The sequence below is a fragment of the Doryrhamphus excisus genome, linkage group LG18 (genome assembly GCF_037039965.1).
Source record: "Doryrhamphus excisus strain RoL-2023G ecotype Guam linkage group LG18, RoL_Dexc_Guam_v1.1, whole genome shotgun sequence".
NCBI classification, from domain to species: domain Eukaryota; kingdom Metazoa; phylum Chordata; class Actinopteri; order Syngnathiformes; family Syngnathidae; genus Doryrhamphus; species Doryrhamphus excisus.
Window position 1 is genome coordinate 13045609 of NC_136374.1, and position 23430 is coordinate 13069038.

Consider the following 23430-nt stretch of genomic DNA (forward strand, 5'->3'; position numbering starts at 1 on the left):
GATACTTGAGATATTACTATGCCATATGTAGTTTAAAATAAAGCATAACAATGACGGTTGAGTCGTTTGAATTTTTTTTATTGTACAGAAAGATAGTAAATTTACTGAGGCTGCTGTCCTCTGCCACGACCAAAGCCGCCCCTCTGAAATAGGAAACATTTTATCAATATCAAATGTCAGTCATATTTAAAGCGGAGCTCAACTTTTTTTTTTTTTTTGCCCATTCACAATCCTTTTGTGAAACATTTTTTCTTTCCCTTTTCTGTGCATTATAATGTATGAAAAGGAGTTAATACAAGCTAGCTACAACACTCAATTTAGACAAAGACTCAGCAAGATGCTTTTTTTTTTTACTGCATGTTTTTTTGTTTGTTTACATAATTGTTTTGAACTTACCAGCTCAAAATGGAGCAGATGTCTTTGGTGAAAGATACAGCAACTGTTATTTGTGTGTTTAACTTTAGCCTGATTTAGCCTAGCATCATTATACTCTGGCCAGGGGAAGGAGGCATCATAAACTGTTGACGGAAGTAGCGTTAGTTCTGATCAATGGGTCTCTGAATTCAATCAAAATTTTTAAATCATTAAAATACTTTAATACTTTAAGTATTACATGTTATCAATGTACTTGTTCTCTATGATCATAGCATGTATATTCAAACAAAATTTTAAGGTCCCCCAAGAGGGCTTTGTAGCCGAAATAGTTGTGTCCCAATGACATGCATTGTTAGCTAGCTCCTTCACCTGTTATTGGGCATTATAATGCACAAAAAAGGGAAAGAAATGAGTGTTCATGTTTCACATAAGTATTAAGAATGATTCCAAAAAAGTGCAGTTCCCCTTAAAGTATTTGTAATCTACTTCTTAGGCATGCAGTAGTTTTTAAAGTACTTACAAACTGGAACTCTGTAGCGGCTCCAGCACCAGCCTCTGCTTTCTTGTCAGCACCAGCTAAAATATATGTTTTTAAGTTAATTAGTAAAATGACTTAAATATGCCTGACAAATGGATTTCAGGAATCTAAATGGATCTCTTCTGTTAGGTGAACAAAGTACATACGTGGTGCAGCAGATCGCCTGTATGCATCTCTGTCAGACTCGCCACGGTTAAGGCGGGCAGGCCTGTCTCCCTCCATTCCTGTAGGGATTCATTTTTAAAAATTGAAGATTATGTTCTGGAAGTTTGAGCTTTGACATTTGAACTTGAAAGTGAAAATATGTGGCAAACAGAAAAAAATAGCAATTCCCTATGTCATTGCCGCATGAACAAGCATTGCGTATTGCAGCCAAAAAGCCAACATAAGAATATTTGAACTGGCATGACTCCTAGTCACTGATATTTTTTCCCCATCTTATAACCCAAAATGACCCACAAGGATTATTCCACTTCTAGACTTTGGTATTACATCGCTTTCACCCAGTGGTATGTTCCCACGAGGATGTGACTTTACCGATCCGACACCCTGTTGATGCAATGTTTTTACAACCTGCCAAAAGTGCCAGTCTTCAATAAAAAAATACTCACGGATGTAGAAAAACGTCATCCAAAGATATTTTTTAAAGTGTCAGTGAAGCGGCTAATGTCAGCCACCACTGTTGGCTGCGATACCCATCCATACTCGGAAAAGAAATGATAGCAAGCTCGCCACAAACTGCCATATCAAAAGTCTTGCACTCTTCCTTCTTAATCTGTTATGTAATGTTGGTCCCCATTGCACAAAATCTAAAATTGCCCCAAAGAGGATACAAACTGGGGTAATGTTTACTTCTGTAAACACATGGCAATACATTTTTTTGTAGTGTGAAGGACCTGGTTTTTAACAAAAAAAATTGCGGTTTGCCGGAGACAGTAGTCTGTGTTTTTGCGATGGAGGTGGTGGTCCTGGCATTTCGGGTGTCGAGGGTTGATGTTTCTCTCCTTGCAAAATGTTTACCCAGCGTTAACTAGCCAGTGTGAGAGTTGTCTGAGGCACAATCCATGCCAGGTTTGTTGGAGAAAAGGAGCGCTTGATTTGCTCACCTACAGTACAGGTAAGTATCTTCTCATTGGAGCAGTTACTAAATTATTGGTTATCTGAGCTATTTTACACATTTATCAGTACGAAACAGATACCAATTTATTTACATATATAGGCAAAGGGTGTCATATAAGGGACAATTCCAAGGACCCCTGACTGCCAGGGGATCCAATAAATATCTCAGTTAAAAATTTTAAAAAGGGGTACCCAACATGTTCTCCACCCCCAACTATTGGCTAGATATAAAAAAAGAGAAAACATTTCAATTATTTGGTCCAATATTAGTCTTTCTGACCTATACATGCACAAAAATAAACAACTACGCGATAATTATTTCACCCTGCAAATTCCACACAAAAAAAAGAAGACCAAACTAAAAGGGCTCACCCTTGGGCCTGGGCCTGGCGGTCTCGGGGCGGGTCTGACGACGCAGGGTAGCAGGCACAATCTCGGAGGGGAGGTGGAGGAAGTCTCTCAGGTACTGGATGCCCTCATTGGTGAGGGACCAGTAGAAGTGACGCCACGCAAATTGCTCCTTGACATACCCGCATGACTTCAAGGACTGCAAGTCGAAAAAAAAATATTAATTTCATTTTATTAAGTTCAGTTCATGGAGAAGTGTTATTTTTTTATTGCCTCAATGCCTTAATTTATTGCCATTTTGGTCACCTGACCTGCGGAACATCCTCAAAACAGGTCACAAGTCAGGATGTAGATTTCTATTGTTTTACATTAATAGTGACCAAAATAGGTGATACAAAGCCCCTGTAAGGTTCTGATTTTTTGTCAAATTATGATGACACAATGACACCAGTTACTTTAAATTGTGTTGCCACATACGCACACAATGTGCCTTACATGAGTACATGAAACAATATGATGTCAACTAACAAATCCATTACTTTGATGATATATCTTCCATTAAACATCCAACCCAACACTATTGTTTACCAAAACCGGTACTGCACTTTACCTGCATGGCTTTCATCACATGAAGATTGGGCACATTCTTGTCAGCAAGCTCGGGATGCTTGGCCAGGTGGACGTCTTTTTTGGCCACCATTACTCCCTCCTTGAAGAGGAGCTCGTAGATTGCAATGCGGTTCTTCTTGGGCATCAGCATCTGTTAATAGATACTAATCGTTAGTACACGGTTTCCCTCCAGTGGCTACAATGCTAACTAGCTAGCATACCCGCTAGTATCGTGTGTGGCTTCATGGCAGTAAAATGTGGAATATTCACTCAAGCGTTACAACAGACACTAAAATTGTGTTTAATTATAGCATTCGATAAACACACTTTGCAGGTGGTTAATACAATATCAAGGCGCCTACTTTATCCGAAATAAAATGGCAGCCATAGACGTACATTACGGTATTATCTTCTGGTCGCAATATCATCTAATTCATAAGACTCACGGTTAAAATACATCGACATTTTTCACCCAAATGATTACACAATTTGAATGTTCGGTGTGGATTTTTATTAGTATTCACGATGTTAGAGATATATTTAGATTTCTACACCAGTCAGTATCTTTACCTTTCCACTTGATGTCAGACCGGAGCCGGAAGGACAGACCGGCGTTGGTGAGGCGGGGTTATGCTCCCACTAGGGTCCCGGAGCGAAATGTCGCCCCCTGTCTGTACGGAGAATAATAGCAGCCCGATAGTACTTAAATCACTATATGTTTGCAGTTTTGTGGATAAACAATTAAAACTAAGAACAAATTAAACATTTTGACATAATTTGTTTATTTTAATAAAATGTGTTAACATTTTTAGTTTATTTCTTTCCAGTATTATCGAAGAACGTTTTAAAAAAAAGTGCTTAACTAGGTTATTTTTAATTTGCTGTTTACCTGGTGAGCTTTTTTTGGTCTTTTATTTTGAAGTAAACCGGTAGATTTTCGGAAGTGAACATTACCATCGCTACCTTGACCTATTTCTTGCTTTCTCGCCATCCCCCCTTCTGCCTGTGAATAAAGAAGACGATGGTTTCATTTTCCGGAGACTGAAGCAAGCGGATAGTCCTCGTCGGTATGAACGCCTTTTGTCATTTAAATCTTACATATGATTAGAAATTAACTGTTAATTGTATCGGACCTCGTCATTAAAATCCTTAACGTTGCATCTCATCATCCGCTTGCCAAATTATGAGCATTGGTCCACAGTGTTGAATTACAAATTTAAAAATACAAATTTGTACATACGTAAGAGTTGCTTTGAAGTGGATTAGATGTAATTTCAAACGCCTCTGCTACGTGCCGTATATTGCTTCCGTTCAACTCCGCAGTTTTAATTTAAGACTGTGTTCAAGACTGCAGGCATCGGAGAGGGATGTGCTGTGGAAAAATGAATACTTTCTTGGATTTATGTCGTGGTCACGTGGTTTCTGCTGACCCCCGTGTTGAGTAAGCTCTGTCCATGGTTCTGAAGCGAGGGGGGCTTCGAAGGGAAGTGCACACTGTAGGCTCGTCCTTAAGGTCATTTTATATACACGTCTGTTATTTTTATTTTATTTTTTGTGGTGTGAAACTGCACTACATCAATGAAAGAGACAATCCGTAAAGTATTCACATTTAAAATTCCAGGCACAACACCTCATAATTTCCCATAATTTTCCAAGGCAACACTGGCCAAAGATAGGCGTGTCATAAAAAACACTTAAGGTTGTAATCATGGCGAAAAGTGCATCAGCAAAGTATTAAGTAAAGGTTGTGAAAAGGTATGTCTGCATGTGATGTTTTTTTGGATAGTACTTATTGTTTTAATTTGAAAACATTCACAAAACACTTTTATGGTGTATTTATGAAGTGAAGTGTGTACAATTTTGAGGAAAAAAGGAATTTATTCTATTTTGTAAAATGAAAAAGATATACACTGAGTGTCATCAATGTCAACAAGTGCAAAAATGTAATAGTGTATACCGGGCACTTTTTTAAATATTTGTATGCAGTCTAATTTTAATAATGCAACAAATAATTGTGGTGTGTCACACATTTTTTTCTAATTAAAAAAAATTGTAATTCCTTTTTCTCCAAATTGTAATTTTTAAAAAAATATTGACGTCAGAAAATCATTCATATTTTTTAATGCAATTTAATTTTTATTTAAACACTTAAACCGAGAAGTTTTGTGGTATGTTGTAAAACTTAAAAAAAAAAAACCCTGAATAACACTACAAAGCTGTATTCACTTTTATAAAGTAAAGGTTTAATAATATCAACGTTATTATCATGACTTTTATTTGCTGGTTGGCCGTGTTAGATCATATGGTTAAACTGATGTCTTTAATGGGAGATGTGTGGCATCTTTTTCCTTATATTTACTCCATGTTTTTTTAAGACCAATCTCTAATGCTTTTGTATTTATTATAGAACAGGGGCATTTTGGGATGCACTTAAGCAAGCAAGTATCTTATTGGATGTCATGTTAAAGAGACTAATTCAATTGCTGTCCGTTCATGCTATAGAGGTGACAGATGCAGTGTCACTGCTGATGTAATTAATTGCACTTATCCCTTAAGTTGTCTTTTTGACCTTTGTGTTATTCTTGCCGTACACCATCTTTAATTTGGCCTTGCGAGGTCAACATCTGCTACAGACTCAGCCACCTGAAATGTAAAACACAGGAAGTAGCCATTATGTTGGTAGTCTCACAGGAAGAAAGAAAGATTCAAGTCAATTCAAGCCAATCAGAGGTGGACTTGCTGGTGTGTTTGGGATCGTTGTCCTGCTGCAGAACCCAAGTTGGTTTCAGGTCACAAACAGATGATCGGACATTCTCCTTTGGGATATTTTGGTAGACTTCATGGTTCCATTTATCACAGCAAGTCTTCCAGGTCCTGAAGCAGTAAAACAAAATTTTCTAGTTTATATTATGATTACAAACATGAAAATATAACTTTGGCAGAGGTAATGAACAGCTACAGGGCTTTGAGGCACACAATCATGTTCATGCGCCCTTGCTTTAAAAACTTCCTGAAAGGCTCCATCTATACACTTATACATATATAATGCCATATATAAATGATTCAGAAGCTCCATTGATTTCACACCAGCTCTTATTTGGACTGAAGTGTTCCTTCGGTGTAATCACCTCTAAATATGTTCCATAAGATAAATAGTTAAATAAAAGTTGAGTCTTTCCATGGTTATTAATAGTTCTGTAATAATTTTCTTCAAATTATGATTTATATTCCTTTATCTTCATAATGCGGCTTGCACAGCTATCACTTCCTGTAATAACCCAGCCACAGTGGAACAACAACTGCCTATTAGACACGTGAGATGTGTGTGGGTGTGTGCTTTGCCGATTCTTATTGGCGATCCTAAGTACCTTTGATTGTGCTGAAATGGTCTGGCTGTGATACAGGACGACACGAATGTGTTATTGATGCTTTGCTAAGATATTGTTGAGCTTCATAAAAAGTGGAGTCACAGGTAATTTTCTTTTTTTTTTTCAGGCTTGACAATTATGTATTGGAAACTATGATAATGGTTTTATTTCATTTGAACATGCATCAGATTACAATTGAATGCATCACATAATCAGTTCACAGTTCCACATGTCCAAAAGGAGTAGGAAGAAGCAAAGCTTATTAAATCCTACCCCTCCATCTGGTACTTTTACAATCAGTAACTGTTAATTTCTTCACTTCCTGCTTTCCATAATACAGTTTAAGGTTTTATTGACCGTATTGACCGATATGACCGTACAATGACATAATGGTTACCATAGTAAGTGTCAATATAGTGATATATATAGCACATCATGACTGGTTCAAGACTCTTCATCCTTGTATTTAGCAAACATCAACTGCTTGTATTGTTTCTTGAATTGGATCATCGTTGTGCATTGTTTGATTTCCTTACTCAATCCATTCCATAGTTTGATTCCACATACTGAAATGCTATGGCTTTTTAACATAGTCCTAGCATATAAGTGTTTCAAATGTAGTTCTTCCCTGAGATCATATTTCTCCTCTCTTGTAGAGAAGTATTGGATGACATTTTTAGGTAATTAGTTATTTTTAGCCTTATGCATTATTTTAGCTGTTTGAAGATGAACTATATCAGCAAGTTGAAGTATGTGTGATTTTAGAAATAAGGACTTAGTATGTTCTCTGTAGGCGGCATTATGAATTATCCTTACTGACCTTTTTTGCAGTACATTTAGCAAGTGAAGATTGCTTTTGTAGTTATTACCCCCATGTATGTGCCAACTATGTGCTGGTGACTGTGCCCTGCCTCTTGCCTGAGCATAACTCCGCCTCCCAAGTGAGGATTAGTAAGTTAAATGAATGGGAGTTGTAAACTGTTTTATTTCATAATTTTTTTTAGCAACATGCTTTGATTTCTGTTTGTGCACCATCACCACATAATAGTGTAGTGCTGCAACCGTGGCTTATTTAAACTGAAAACCTCCTCCCTCACCCACCGCGTGTATACACCCACCCACTGAACAGCTTTGAAGAAAAAAATGAGGCTTAGCTGTCAGCTACAAACATGCAAGCTTTTACTGTCTATGATGCAATATTGCATGTGTTTGTTTTGTGTACTAGTGTTGACTTATTGGCAGCATCTAACACACGACAAGAGGCTGTGTGTGTATGTGCGTGTGTGTGCAGCTGCAGCGACTTTGAGCCAGTCATCCTGCCAAGTATCAGCTTCCCTGCCATGGAGAGGCGACTCCATAGACATTTAGCTTCAATGAGCGACAGTGTTCTCCATGCCAAACTGCACAATACACAATCTTTGAGTGCTACCCTGTTGCTGTTATTAAAGCACTGAGGGGAGTATTTAAGACGTACTATATCCTGTCACTGGATTTGCGTGAGTGTCATACTTAATATTTGTATAGTCTTCAACTTGGTCACCTTCTCACTGATTTCTAAAATTGTCAATGTCCGAGAGATAACCCCGGACCTGATGCCCCCTTTTTTTGTCTACTTTGTGATTCACAGCTGTCATAAATCAGCTGTAACAATGGTGGGATGCAACACAGGAGGTCAGATGGAGCGAGTCTCCTCAGGGACCAACCTGATTAGATGATCTACAGATGGCCTGAACATCTGCCTGTGTGTGCATCATCTTTATTAGATATTACACTCAGATCCATTAAAGATCTATATTTCAATGTTCATGGGAAGTTTCATGGAAGGCTTATCTGTTCCTAAAGGTGTGCTTGAGTGGGTTTGGTGTGGAAGAAGCCCATCCAACACCTCCAACTGAGATGTCCGTCTTAGGTCCTCATATTTCATCCATTCCTGTCACTTTTTAATATTCTGAGATGTGTTCCTCCCCCACAATTGATTGGCAGTTGACCACTTGATGACTCAGCACTGCCTGCGTCACACCTTTCTTTCGTCTATCAGCGCGTCCATCTCCTGCTGGACTGAGGAATGTGCATGACCCTCCCTTGCTAATTATTGATGGTCTGATGTGTCTTAGCGGGGAAATATCAAAGTTCACACTCGTGTGTGTGTGTGTTAAAGGAGTGCTGCATAGCGACATGCTGCAGGCCAGCAACAGCAACACGGGTCCACACTTTGAATGAGGTGTCAGCTCTACTGGAGGTCGTCAGGACGAACAAGACAGAAACAGCACCAAGGTTCTGTATCCGTGCTAATCTGTGGTAGCTTACTGCAGTTGTGGTTCTTGAAAGTTGAGCTTTTTTCAAGGTGTATTCTGATTGCATTAATATCCATGGATTGACACCAAGATTTTTTGTGCATATTCATTTGGGGTATTCATAACAGAACCTATGAACTCAACTCGGAAAAAAAATTGAGAAATAGTATACAGCAAAGAAATTACAATAGCAATTACTTTGTATTGGAAAAAGTAACTCGGCAGAAAATATGTCTGATTTGACATTGTGTATTGTTTACTGGTATTGTCTTAACTATACTACATATATTCAGCAGTTTCAACAAACTGGCTTCCAGTATGTAAACCAGTGATAGATGGATTTACAACCAAACAGTTCAATATATATATTTGATCATTTCCTGTAGATGCAATAATGCATTACCTAATACCCAATGCAATACCACTGCAAAATGTTTTTATTTGATGTTAGTGTTAATTTGTAGGACCAATAAATGTTTGTGCACATTCTATAACTTTCATTAATATTTTAGTTATATAGAGCTTGCGGACTCTTGGGCTAATAACTCTAAAATTGTAGTAATTCCTTCAGACATTGCAGAAAACTGAACTGAGTACTGAGTACAAGATAGCATATCCACACAGATATGCTCTCTAGTAATATTAGCGAGATAGAAATAACATAGTGCTGACAGGTTTATTAATGATTATCAGTGTGAACTTCTGTCCATGCCATGACGTTATTGTTTTTTTGGGGCTCTGTTTTATTTCTAATATTTAATTGACTTCTGTAGATGTTAGCGTTCTAAAACCTTTAGTGCTGAATTAGACTGTAATGGTAACCATCCTGATTCCTAGCGCCTTTCTGGGTTAGCCCCTCCAAAGGCAGGTCACTCCCTACACAGCAACAGCAACACACCCACCCCCCCTTCCCTTTCCGCCTGCATCCCTCCGGCTGAGCACACTGTCAGAACCACTTCAGCTGAACACCACAGGATTATCACTCTCCTCACTAAGAAACACAAACAAGCAAGCCGAGCTGCTTTTCTGTTGATGCTCTTGTTGCTCCAAAGAGGAAGGAGTCTGCTGTCCAAGACCACGTGTCTTTTTTTTTTCTCCTTGCTGCATTCTAGGCTGCTCCTAATGGAGGACTGGGGGTAAGCTTTTGTTCCGGCGTGGGGGCTGTGCTGGTCTTTGTCTCGGCTCTTGATGTGTTGATGCTGGGAGTTCTGGTTCTTTCCGGACACGCTCTGGTGCTCCGGCTTGTTTGGGAGAGATGCTGAAGGAGGAAGCAGTGAAGCCTCAGTTCGTGTTGTCGTTGTTTGTGCACTACCATGTTTAAAAGTGGGAGCAGCTAGCAAGGGCCGTGCCTAACAAAAGCCTTCCCTCAGCGTGAAGCTAATGGATTAAGCAAGCATGATAAACAGTGTGTCCTCCACCCCTCCCAACGCTGCAAAGATGTTGCTGTGGAAATTCTCTCAGTGAAGTGGATTTTTGGTAAATCTCTTCCTCGCTCTCTAGGGATGATCATTGTCAAAAGTGTCACTTCATGTGATAGTCATAGTTGACCCAAATACCCATACTACTCCTGGCCCACCCCCTTACAACTTTCCCCCGACATTGTATCAAAACAGATCAGATTATTCACATCAATGTTCCTAATTTCTTTATAAATGTATCAAATTTTATCAAATTTATCATTTGAAATCCTAGTTACAGGGGAAAAAAAGTCCAGAGTCTGGGCTTGACCAATGTAAACAATTGAGACCAAAACTGTGCTGGTCACTCAAAAGACTCAACACATGACCTGGTTCTAACAATTTGAGACCTGGGCGCTCTGAAACTATATATTTTTTAAAACGGCTTCAGTTGGAAACAGTTGGAAAATCTGCCTTGTCGTTGCTGTACGGACAAGCAAAACACTACTTCCTGAAAATGATGACATCACCACCCCGTGATCGGAATATCTCGACTGGCATGACTCCCAGTCAACATTCTTGTGATATTTTTTTCCAAAATGACACTTCCTGGGAGACATTGCTAACTGTCAACAGAGATGCAGAGCTTGGGGGAAGGTAGAGAACATATCTGGCCTACAGCACATGCCCATATAAGGAAGCCCGGCAATGATGTCACAGAGAACCAGTGTTAGAAAAAACTCTCTGAAACAGAGCTCTCAGAGCCATCCCAAACTTCTTTCAGGGCTCACTTCCAAATGTTCAAACCTCAATATCTTAAACTTTGGCATCGTTTAACACGATAATACAACATTCTAACTACATTTATAGGTCAGAAAAGTGGAAAAAGCATAATAGGTCCCCTTTAATAAAAGGTCAATACCAAGAATAGTAATAATGGCAAATAATAAATGGGGGCATTAAATAAAGACAAGTGAAGCAAAGACAATAAAAATCAAAATACAGTGGAGCCTTCCGGGCTTTAATGGCGCTAACTTAATCAAGTTTTCCCATAAGAAATGTGAATTCAATTAATCAGTTCAAGAAAGCCAAAAATGCTGTACATCCAGCTAGCATCATATGATGCATGTCATAGCTATGTCACATAGGTCAATTTTGCATCATATTTGTATGAAAGACATGCGGTTTTTAGCATCATGATTAGCATAAGAATTGTCATACTCTTGAATACACATATGGTCATACACAGTCATGTGATGCTTATTTTCAACAATATATTTTTGAATAAGTCAAATTAGACAGAACACTTCCCACTTGACCTCCTGTTTCTTGAACCCAAGGAAGTCACACCAGTTTTTTTTTTTTACAAGTTTTCAAACCCTCAAATTGGCTTGCCCTTGTAGAAGTGCAGTGGCACTGAAGTGTGAACGCTCTTCCTGGCTTGGCATCCTTGCATTAGCAGGTCTTTCTTGTGCAGAGTTGGCCACCATCAGAAATTGCAATCAAAACTTCATTTCCTTCAAGATTGGTGAGGGCTTGTTTTCCTACTTGGTCACCTTAGTTTCTCCAATCGAGAGGAGTAAGAGCTCAGTAGGTTCACCTACTGCTAACCTATTAAAAGTTGCATTAAGTTTAATGGTTTTATCCTGGGAAGAATGTGTGTTTCCACTTATGGTTTGATGTTGTGGGCCATTATGGGCTACTCTTTCTCTCGAAATCCAATTTGCCATCCAGTGTCATCACTGCACACTCTTGTGGTTATTTTAGCAAAATTGAATATCTCTGAATAGCCTCCTAAACAGTTTGAATCTCATAGGTTTAATTGTCTTTTGACTTTACACGTCCTACAATCACTTGGTTTGTTGGCATTAAGGTGCACGAAAATTTGTCTGTGGGTTTTGTGATTGTCGTTGGGCAATGTGATTCCTTGCCAGTCTGATATATTGAAACTTGTGTGGCGTTTTGTTTGTGCAAGTTGCACATATCCCTCAGTTTCTTTCCTGAAGGCTTTATCATCTGAGCCGTTGGCGCGTCGGTCTACATTGTCTTCCCACTTTGGTCTGACCCCACCTCTAAAATCTTTTGAATGGTTTTGTCAAATTCCTCTTGACCATTGGGAGAGATTGAGAGTATCAAGCTATCAGATACTTCAAGAAACGTGAGTTCTTGAACTACATCTTGAGTGACTGTCAGAATGGTTTTGTAAGTCTGCCTTGACCTTTGGGAACCACTGAACATGAGTAGATGAGTTTCCTCTATGGACTGTACTGGGACCCACAGGGGTAAACTATCAGTAGATGACTTTCCTTTATAGACTGTGCTGGGACCCACAGGGATAAACTATCAGTCTGTGGGATGTGGAATTGATATTTCTTGTGCTTCATGTTTTTCCAAGTCATCCAGGTGAGATTTGTAGTTATCGCAATTTATGCCAGCAGGGTATAGTCATTTTGACTATGTCACATTTCCTTTCAGCCCTTCTGATTACAGATATAAGCCTATCTGCCATATAGTATTTTATCACTAGACTGGCCTGAATGAGTTCCTCAGCTTTCTCAAACTCTTTATTTTTCTTGTGTTGTCTTTTAAAGGGGACCTATTATGATTTTTCCACTGTTCTTACCTATAAATGTAGTTAGAATGTTGTGGTAAACGATGTCAAAGTTTCAGATAATGAGGTTTGCGCATTTGGAATCCCTGAAAGAATTTTGGGATGGCTCAAATCATTCCGTTTCAAAAAACTTCCCCTTTGTGATGTTTGTGATGTCACAGAGGTGTGTACTTCCTTATATGGTTCACAGTTAGGAAGCACTTTAGATGTGTGGCGTGGGCATGCCCGAAGGCGGGCCACAAGTGGAATAAATTAAAACAGACTGTTTTGGGAGGAAGCATAAACCAAAGGAAATACAGATTGAATAGTTGCAGATTCTGGAAAATCTTCTGTGTGGGTTATTGTGTGTAGCTGCTCTATAGAAGTCCTATTACTCTATTGGCGTAATGCAGGGGTCGGGAACCTTTTTGGCGAAGAGAGCCATGAAGGCCAGATATTTTAAAATATGTATCTGTGAGAGCCATATACAATTTTTTTTAAACATTGAATGCAATAAAATGTGTGCATTTTTATGTAAAACCAACAGTTTTAGATAATGGGCTCTAATTACGTAGACCAGGCACACTACCCCACGCCAATGGGGTGTGGCCAGCACACTTTCGTGAGCAGCGCAGTGTCTAATAATAAATCAAATACTTGTTTTCATTAATACAACTTCTGCTGCTGCATAGTTTTGCACCGTACTCCGTAGACGTATTTCATTCTTTTGGCCATCTTCGTCAGAAGGCTTGGTTCTGCAGCTTTAGCTATTTGACTAAAGGAGGAAAGTTTACATTTACATGTTTTTTTGACATCTCAATGACCGAGGTAGACTACAGCATTACCCAGTAATAATCAAGTTTTGGTGTTTGACCTGGAAAATATCATCAGGAAAGATAGATATGGTTGGCCATATTGCAGCAGAATATAGATGGACAAATTAAAATGCATAAGAAAGTTGTTGATTTTGAATATTATTTTTAACAGTCATTTCTGTGATGGTTTACTTTAAAATGTTAGCAAAAATAAATTTTTATTGTGGTAAGAAATGCTTGAGAGCCAGATACAGTCATCAAAAGAGCCCTACCTGGCTCCCGAGCCATAGGTTCCCTACCTCTGGCGTAATGGGTCAAAAAATGAGCATATAAGTCCCCTTTAAGTCCTCTCTATGTGTTATGTCCTCTTACATCAGCTTCTCCATCAGCAGCTTCGATTTCGAGGAGTCCACTGTTGTCATTGTTACATACCAGTGGTCTCTCCAGTCTTCCTCTCTGGTCTTCTCTTGTTACAATCGTTTGCGCAGTGGAGTCTACGGACTTTACCACTTATTTACTCTGTACAACCAGCTAGCATCATATAATGCATGTCATAGCTATGTCACATAGGTATCAAGCAAGTCACTTTTGCATCATATTCGTATCAGATACTTGAAAGACATGCTTTTTTTTAGCATCATGATTTGCATAAAAATTTAATACTCTTGGATGAACATGCTTCCAGTCATGTGATGCTTATTGTTTAATAATATATTCTCAAATAAGACAACTCTGACACAGTGACACAGGCACCACCATCCTGTATAGCTATGGGTTATTTCCTCAATTCAATGGCGTTTCTCACCTCAATATCCTTCAATAACGCCTCAATAACTTAAGGGTAATAAGCAAGCTCCTGGATTTGGCCATGAGGCAAACTTTTGGATGAAGTTTCCCACTACTTAATGTTTTATGTATACTAAGCTAGGCTAATTAATTGCTGGTGGTAACTTACTTGTTTGTCTTTATTGGATAATTGTTTTTAAATTTGCTGGAGTCATGTCACTACTCTGTCATTTACTACTTTCATTTCATTTTGTTATGCTTTATTCATCACTGCGCCTTGTTTGTGTGCCTCAGCAGTCCTGCACACAATCACTTCATCAAAGTGTCATGTGCATTTTATAGCAATAAACAAAATTATAGTAAAATATTAATGTTCCATATCTTCTATAGCAACATAGTAACTTAAATGATAGAAACAATTATTCATTCCTTATTCAGTGATTGCTCCTTATGTGTGTTGACAACACGGTGACTCTGCAAGTTGTCCCAGGGAAATGTCAATGGGTCGATTCCACTGAAGATTAATAGCCGCTCTTTCTATTTATTGATCTCTGGGGAGGTGAAAGCCGGAGAAAGAGACCGGAGCATTCGGGTTCAGAACCTTCTGTTTCCTTAATGCTTCGGTTGATTCACCTTTAGATTCACACTTTTTACTTGTATCGTCTGATGTGAGTGCATAATAATAACACTGCATTGTAATAGGAACATGCATACAGATTACCTTGGAACATAACATTACTTTTCACAGTTCCATATGCCACAAAAAGAATGTCCATCTGATAACATTGCCTGAAAGTTCCTCCTTCACTAAAAGTGCGATGTCGTGTCTATGTGCATCCAAATCCACACCGAGGCTGTTCTCACCACGTATGGATCCCCAAATTTTGCACACGTTTTTGCAAGTACACAGCATGCACTTGGAAATACCACGGCTTGGGACACAAACGCATACACAAACGCAATGCAGACAGACTTGCTGCCTGCTGGACACACAGGCCGCTGTTTGTGACTGGCCAATCACAGAGTGTGAGGAGTGAACAGTGAATACATTACTCAATGAGTTACCCAACTGCAGAACTGTATACAAACACAATGGAGGATTTTCGGAAAATTTACGGAAAATTGACAGCTGTACTCGTTTCATACATGAATGCAGTATGCGTTACAAATACTATTTTTTAACATTTGTGTTTTATTTCTACTCAGCAGTGCGTGAGAGGAGCTACTGAAGCTGCCTGCCCTAACTGCCACCATGTCTGGTGTCTACGACGAGTCGGCCAGCCTGGAGGAGAGCACGGACAGTTTCTGGGAGGTGAGAAAGACGACTTAGTTGACCTCTGTGTGAACCAAGACATCTGTGGACTTGTTGATTTCTTTCAGACAATGTGTAAAACATGACCCAAATGGCCAATGGTGAAAGAATGGATGTAAATATGGCCTTGTTTGCCTTAGATAACGTACTTCCTGCAGCTAGCATTTTTCTGGCTCTTGGAATTTGTGGTCAGTGATACTCTATGGGGGGGGGGGGGGGGGGGGCAATGTAAACTCAGCTATTTTTCAGCCTTAGGGAGGTTTAAAAAAAGTTTTTTCCTGTGTGTATGGGTAAACATGCATAGTTCATAGCCTACCCCAAAAATGTTGCCACAAAACATACAATAGTCTAAAGTATCTTGCTAAGATTATGATGAAAACATTAAGACCATAGCTAAAAAAAAAACACAAACTAGATAGAAAATAAAAATATAATGTTCAACAAAATAGTTAATAATGAGTAGTTGCACCATTTTGTTAATAACCTCAAAAATTTACATACTCAGTTCCTACTGTCTACTATAATACATTGGACTGGAAAATTCCCAGGTCTAAAAATGTAAATGTGTGCTCTCAAGCTGTGAAATATTATAATTTTGTTGAGAAATAGCGAGATGACATCATCATGAATAGGAAATTAACATGACATCACCAATTACGGCTTTCTAGCACAAGCGATCTAGAGTAACTGGACTTCCCTGAGGTCATTCATTATACATATAGCTGATAGCTGTTGGCCATTCCACCTAGGAAGCACTTTAACACAAGCAACACTGTGCTTCAGTGGCTTTGCTGCATTTGAAAGTCTGACAAGGATTGGAACTGTTCTCACACGCAAAGCCGTCTCTTCTTGCGTGTCCCCTTCACACTCTGCAGTGTTTTATCATTAACACGTCATCCAAGCGTGTGATGCTTTCAGCCAGAGCAGCAATAGGTGTCGTTTTCCAGTGCGGCGTCGCTACATCACTGCCGCTTGCTGCATCAAGGTGCTGCGGTGCTGACTCAACGGCTTGGCGGTGCTGACAATACCGCTGTGGGTGCTAAGTTCATATACAGGGGTGTGGCATAGCTACATTCATAAACTGTAGTTTATGAAGACCCGGATCTGTACCCATAGTGGCTTAATTCTATAACACATCAGTATTCGTCGGGAACGGCATCCGGAATATAAAGGGCTCAAGCCAAAAATCAGTATGCGGATCAAAAATATCCACTGTGGCGACTCTGTAATCAGGAAAATCAGTTATTCATTTTGCCATCTGTTTAATATTGTGGTTGTAGGTTCATTCATTAATTTTCTACCGCTTTTTCCTCATGAGGGTCGCAGGGGTGCTGGAGCCTATCCCAGCTGTCTTTGGGCGAGAGGCGGGGTACACCCTGGACTGATCGCCAGCCAATCACAGGGGACATATAGACAAACAACCATTCACACTCACATTCATACCTATGGACAATTTAGATTCGGCAATTAACCTAGCATGTTTTGGGGAGAACATGCAAACTCCACACAGTGGAATTGAACCCTGGTCTCCCAGCTGTGAGGTCTGCGCGCTAACCACTTGACCGCCGTGCAGCCTTCAACCCAACCACTTGCTCCCAAAGACATAGTTATATGTCTTTTATGTTTTGTTTTTTTTTGTGTGAAAGACACAAAGAAGTGATGATGCAACTCCACAATAGACGAGATTATGTTGCAGAATAGATAATGCCGCACTCAACCGCCGTGCCGGTTGTAGGTTGTGTTTCTAATATTTTGAATTAACCAAACACAGTGTATCATACCCATGTCTGTCATGTACACTCAAACGTTTCCTCACATTTTAACTGATTTAATCCATTCCCAAACGGGCCGGGCCTGCTGTATCTAATCTGTATGCTATCCTTGATCATTCTTGTGGCTCCTTCATTTTTCTATTAATTACCGTAGCAGCTCCTTAGCCCCAAACCCATTAGGTATATTCCCATTGACATATATCTTAATCAATTCATGAATCAGTCAAGCGACAAGGGTTTATATGAACTTCAATCCCATAAAACACCATATGTGGCCAGGATACTTTAAAATGTACACATATTATTCTGTTGGTAAGGTCGGGAACTACAAGCGTTCAGTGAAGCGGATCGACGATGGTCACAGACTCTGCAATGACCTCATGAACTGCATCCAAGAGCGGGCTAAAATCGAGAAAGCCTACGCACAGCAGCTGACTGAGTGGTCCAAGAGATGGAGACAGCTGGTAGATAAAGGTGAGAGAAGTTTCAAGGTCCCGGGTCGACATATTCTCGATGTTGGTGGTTCTCAATTGTTTTCTGTCATGACGCCACTGGGGGGACAGAAATGTTTTGCATCCCCTCCATTTGAAATACTTTTGAGAAACTGATAATATCTATTTATTTATCTGTACTACAGACTGAACTCGAAACTGAAACGAAATGCAACAAAATGGAACATAGTGAAGCATACAAGCGTATTCAAGAGTCAAATTGTATTGATACTGAAAGTCCTCCCTGCCAATCACGCCCCTTCCGAGAGTTCTTCCCGCTATTTGCGAGGCACTTTTCCATGATGACATTTCCCATCCCATCCCAGGTCCTCAGTATGGAACAGTGGAGCGCGCTTGGATATCGCTAATGACAGAGGCGGAGAAGGTGAGCGAACTTCACCAGGAAGTGAAGAACGGCCTGATGAGCGAGGACTTTGAGAAGGTGAAAAACTGGCAGAAAGACTCGTACCACAAGCAGATGATGGGAGGCTTCAAGGAAACCAAAGAGGCAGAGGATGGCTTCAAGAAGGCCCAGAAGCCCTGGGCTAAAAAACTGAAGGAGGTAAAAGATTGATAGAAGCGATGAAATCCACAAAAGTTGAATCAAAAGTTGCCAGCTTGACTCCGTATTTTTTGGGGGTTGTTGAAGATGTTTCACATTAAATGAGAAGAATTCTTAAATATCTTCAGCAAACAGAAAGGAGTCTAGTTGCCTACAATTCAGCTTTTTTGGAACCGTGACCTACAGATGCCACAGAGAATCCACACAGACATGTTCTTTTGTCATCTCGCCCTGTTAGCTGGAGGCTGCCAAGAAGTCGTACCACGTGGCCTGCAAAGAGGAGAAGTTGGCCTCCACCAGGGAGGCCAACGGCAAGGGTGAAGCCGCTGTAAATGCCGACCAGCTGAAGAAACTCCATGAGAAAGTGGATAAGTGTAAAGTGGATTCACAGAAGGTGAGAACGATACGAGCGTCTATGACAAATATTTTTAAAGGTCTGAAGCATCATGGCTGTTATCAATATTGTTAATATGTGACTCAGCACCGCACTTCAACCTAACACCCCCCCACATGTGAACTGATCAGATATCTTCTCCACTGCAATCTGCACTCTTTTGACATTCATTCTATTCCATTCACTCTATTGAGCTGCGATTTGCTTTGTGTGGGTTTGTTTGAAGGCCAAGGACAAGTACGAGAAAGCTCTGGATGAGCTGAATAAGTGCACGCCTCCATACATGGAGAACATGGAGCAGGTCTTTGACCAGTGTCAGCAGTTTGAGGAGAAGAGGCTGAGCTTCCTCAGGGAGGTGCTGCTGGACGTCAAACGCCATCTCAACCTCACAGAAAACCAAAGGTTTGAATCATTTAAAGGCTAAATATAGTATTGTCTCTTGACGAGATAAACTCATAAAAATGCTTCTAGTAATCTGAAAGATGCTGTAGAACTTTGCACCGAACTCTTGTCTGTATTTGCACAGCTACGCATCGGTGTACCGTGAATTGGAACACACTATCACGTCAGCCAGCCCTCAGGAAGACCTTCAGTGGTTCAGCAACAACCACGGCCCCGGCATGCACATGAACTGGCCACAGTTTGAGGTACAGTAACCACCACCACTGTCCCATCATTGCAGGAACAACGACAGCAATCGAAACATGTTCCTGTTTTGTAGGAGTACAACCCAGAACTTACCCATAGCATCACAAAGAAGGAAAAGTCAAAGAAAGGTAGTGATAGCATAATGCTGACTAATGTCACCACAGCGGTGGACCGCGCTCAAGCTGCAGATCAGGGCAGGTGAGTTGCGTTCAAGTGATGTTTGGATAGGGGAACAAAACATCTCAGTTACACGTCCATGACACACAAGGTTCTTTCTTCGGTCTTTATTCAGTGTGAGCAGCTACGAAAAGAACCAAGCATACACGGCCTCTAACGAGTGGTCAGACGAGGACCAGACGGCACCCAACTCAGCCAGTGACACCAACGGCGGCAACCCCTTTGATGAAGAGATGGCCAATGGCGTTAGAGTGCGGGCGCTGTACGACTACGAGGGCCAAGAGCAGGATGAACTCAGCTTCAAAGCAGGTGAGCATCGTGCATAATCTTCACAAATCCCTTGTTGGTTCTACTGGAGTCTTTTTGTGTGTTTCTCCACAAAGGCGACGAGCTGACAAAGCTGGAGGACGAGGATGAGCAGGGCTGGTGCAAAGGTCGCCTCGACAATGGCCAGCTGGGTCTCTACCCGGCCAATTACGTGGAGCCGATCTAGCGGTCTTTCAAACTTTAAATTGGACTAAAAATGTGAATGCACACTGACTTCCTCACGCTTCTCTGGGCGTCCGTCCCACTGAGTTTTCTTTCCCCCATTCAGGATCATGTGACTCACAGTTCTGCATTTTTAAGAGATGGTCTTCAAAGTCATGCCTGGATAGCAAGAACAAGCTATGCATTGTGCATTTTATGTATATATTTCTTTTTTTTTTTACCATCTGGATGCTTGTACAGTGTTGACTCCTCATTGACTGAATTATTTACATGTTTAGTTTTGAAGGATCTTAAAGACTCTGGTTTAAACGATCATGTGACAAGAAGGCTATGTTGGTGTTAGCTAAGCATAAAACCTGGAAACAAAATCAAAAAAACAAAACACTGGCAGTCTTACACTTCTTATCCTGTACTCAATACACAAAAAACAATAGAGGTTCTCAAACCTTTTACACCAAGAACCACCATCTTTTTCTACCTCCACTTGCCATCACAATTTAGCTGTGGACATGTGGCTTGTAGATTGAGCTTAGATAACTGGCTTGAGTTTGAGCCAGTACAGGAACATGTACATTTAATTTAATTTCAGCTAATTTTTCAAGTGATTTGTATTAGCACAATTGTTTTATACATATATTTGTAATTTACAGTCGTCCCTCGTTTATAGCTATTAATTGTTGCAGACCCAACCGTGTTAAATAAATTTCCACCATATGTGATTCAGTGTTGATAAATGAAATATTTTCGTAGTTAGAGCATAAAAAAACCTGTTTATGACTTTCTAAATATGTTTTTAACATTATTCTAGCCCAGTGACCATGAAATAGCACCCCTATAGACACCTTTACACTCCTATTATGAATTGTTTACATCACATTGCAAATCATGCTGCAAGGAGTCAAGATGTTTGTAAGCTAACCAGTTAGCCCCAAATTAATTTATCTTAAACAAGGCAAAAAAGGACCACTTCCACACTGGATGGCAGGAGAACCTTCATTCATGCCATGTCTGACATCATGATGCACTCTTAAAGTAATGCAGTGGGTCTGAAGTATTTTCACTATTTTCACTATCAATTATTTTCATTATTTTTACTGCTATTCCCCCAGTGGGGGACACGTTTGTGTGCCCCCACAATTTGAAATACTATCAAGAACTGATCAAATCTATTTATCTGTACTGTACAGACTGAACTGAGTTCAACAAATTCTTACATGTTGGCAGGTCTTGCATGTGTGATTCTTTTGCGCTTTCCATGAGTAGAGATCCACATCACGCTCTCAACGTACTGCGGAAGCTGACTGTACACGGCCGGCTTGAGACTTCCTTTGGGTGGATCGGACCTGTCAACAGCACCCATTCAGTGAACACAAAATGCAGAACAATACATGCTTTCACTTTTTAGTCCCAAAATACCACAAAACTCTTCAACGACTCCAGAAAAAGTCACTAGAATTGTCGAGAGTTGCTTTTTGTCTGTTTCATTACTGCCACCTAGTGACCTAAATACTACTTATCACTTGTATTTCAATGTTTTGACTAATAGACCATAGTCTACCACAATAGATAGATAATGAATTAGTTAGAAAACCCAACAAAGCGAGGGACGACTGTAACTATTTTTTTTTCTGCATACTACTAAATGGAGCCTGGTGGTACCCATGCTGCAGTTTGAGAATCAGTATTCAAAGAAGCCCCTGTACTGTGTTTTCACTGTGCAAAGCTAACAAGTGACTGACTTGATACTGCTAGCAGCACTCCCATGTTTACATCCTTTGTGCTAAGCTAATAAGCTAACGCTGTGACTTACCTTAAATCACATTTTTTTCCTTTTGTGGGTCATTTGGCATCTACGTTTAAGCAAGAACACAAAAAAAGGTTGTGTGCCAATTTACAGGCTGCTGTCGAAGACAGATGACGTCACGTCATCGGCGCATCATTGGTGACGTCACATGTCCCATCATTACTTACAATACTTTCGAAAATACATGTTTATAGTACATGGCAGCACAAACGTAGGTAGTATTTTTTTTAACTCATTTAAACTCTTAACGAAGACATATGAAACTTAAATGTCTGATGTTATAATGTTTGATAAAATACTGTAGCCACCTAGCATCTGGAAGCTGGCTAATTGGTTGAAAAGCAGCCACTAAATTAGCACACAAGTTTCCGGTTGTTTCCCCCATTCAGACCAGAAACAAAGCCTGCCTCCACTAACTGCCTTTTAAAGGAGAATAGCCTCATTTCTTGGGAATATTTGCTTACAAGAAGAGCAATATCTTCCTTATGTGTGTCTTAATGCTAACACACACACTACCAGAGCTAATGCATGGCTTCAGTTTGCTTTCTCTGCCATGTTTTTGACCACATAATGTATGTAATTAGCATTCGGGTATCAGTCAGACTCCAGGGAGCATGTTTCAGCATAGGTGTGTTATATGATAGTGGTGTGGTGGCTACAGGTGTCAGCATTGACGTGAACACAACACCCGGTCTGGTGTTGTCTTACTTTCAAAAGCAGAGAAAGCTGCAGCACGACAAGAAGAAGAAACGGGACCAGCATCTGAAATATTGATGAGCTTTTCCTTATGCAAGAAAGAAGCCGGTTGTGAACAAACTGTTTACTCTTTTCAAGTGGACTAAACATTGCCTTATCACAGTCCAATGCCCTGTCACTTCCAAAGTGCTTGCTTCAACTCCTTTTCTTCAGACTTTGCAGCGTTTTGTTTACTTTCCAACAACAGAAAAAGACTGTCTTGTTGCATCTTAACAGTTGTTTAAAAGGCTGCATCCACTGTGGCAGGCCTGGAATTGAACCCTTTTTGTGAGCATACTGCTCCAAAGTCCAAGCTGTAGTGCCTGCTTGAATGGAAATAAAAGATGTCATCAGGAGGCAGAGTGTCTCAAAGCTGTTTTCTGAACGGGTAGTACAATAACTTGGCCGCTGGAGGTCAGTATTTACCAACATTTTTGATCAACTAGACAGCTCTCTATGGTCCTGCAGCAGGAGAGCCTGTTCTTGGAAGAATTTACTTGGATTTCTCACACACAAAATCTTAAAACATGAAAAGATTTTTCGTTCAGGAAGGCCTGATACAATAATAAATTAATTAATTACAATAAATGAAGATGCACTCGATAATTTTGCCAACCTCAGTATATTGACATATGCATGTGTGTCTGTTTTCCTTGTCTCCTGCCACCAAACACACAGGAAGAAAGTCGACTATGCATTGCTTTCAGCATCTTGGTGTGTTTGGTCCATTGAACAATCGCAGGAGAGAGGGTTGAAAGTCGTTTGAATTTTAACGATTCCGGGTTCTTATTGCTAACTATTCTCGAT

The 23430-nt window shown here is 40.1% G+C and overlaps 2 protein-coding genes and 1 long non-coding RNA gene across 4 annotated transcripts; 1 reads left to right on the forward strand and 2 right to left on the reverse strand.

The window, feature by feature from the left end:
* Positions 1 to 71: 71 nt before the first annotated feature.
* On the reverse strand, positions 72 to 3660 carry rps10 (ribosomal protein S10). Its single transcript, XM_058054800.2, has 6 exons — positions 3560 to 3660; positions 2991 to 3140; positions 2405 to 2579; positions 1060 to 1137; positions 896 to 951; positions 72 to 143 (listed from the first exon to the last, which is right to left on the reverse strand). Exons 2-6 carry the CDS (start codon positions 3138 to 3140, stop codon positions 102 to 104), a joined length of 501 nt encoding a protein of 166 aa, XP_057910783.1. The 5' UTR covers positions 3560 to 3660; the 3' UTR covers positions 72 to 101.
* Positions 3661 to 3930: 270 nt separating this feature from the next.
* Positions 3931 to 23320, forward strand: pacsin1b (protein kinase C and casein kinase substrate in neurons 1b). The gene is made up of 10 exons (XM_058054798.2): positions 3931 to 4056; positions 15446 to 15551; positions 17641 to 17797; positions 18141 to 18376; positions 18615 to 18770; positions 18997 to 19172; positions 19297 to 19417; positions 19492 to 19616; positions 19711 to 19904; positions 19979 to 23320. The coding sequence occupies exons 2-10, from the start codon at positions 15492 to 15494 to the stop codon at positions 20086 to 20088; spliced, it is 1335 nt and encodes a 444-aa protein (XP_057910781.1). The 5' UTR covers positions 3931 to 4056; positions 15446 to 15491; the 3' UTR covers positions 20089 to 23320.
* On the reverse strand, positions 9012 to 22030 carry LOC131106073 (uncharacterized). 2 transcript variants are annotated; one of them, XR_009120045.2, is made up of 3 exons: positions 21895 to 22030; positions 21299 to 21427; positions 9012 to 9909 (listed from the first exon to the last, which is right to left on the reverse strand). It is a non-coding gene; the product is annotated as an uncharacterized LOC131106073 (long non-coding RNA). The 2 variants fall into 2 exon arrangements; XR_013630301.1 differs by lacking the exon at positions 9012 to 9909 and adding an exon at positions 15285 to 15544.
* Positions 23321 to 23430: the final 110 nt, after the last annotated feature.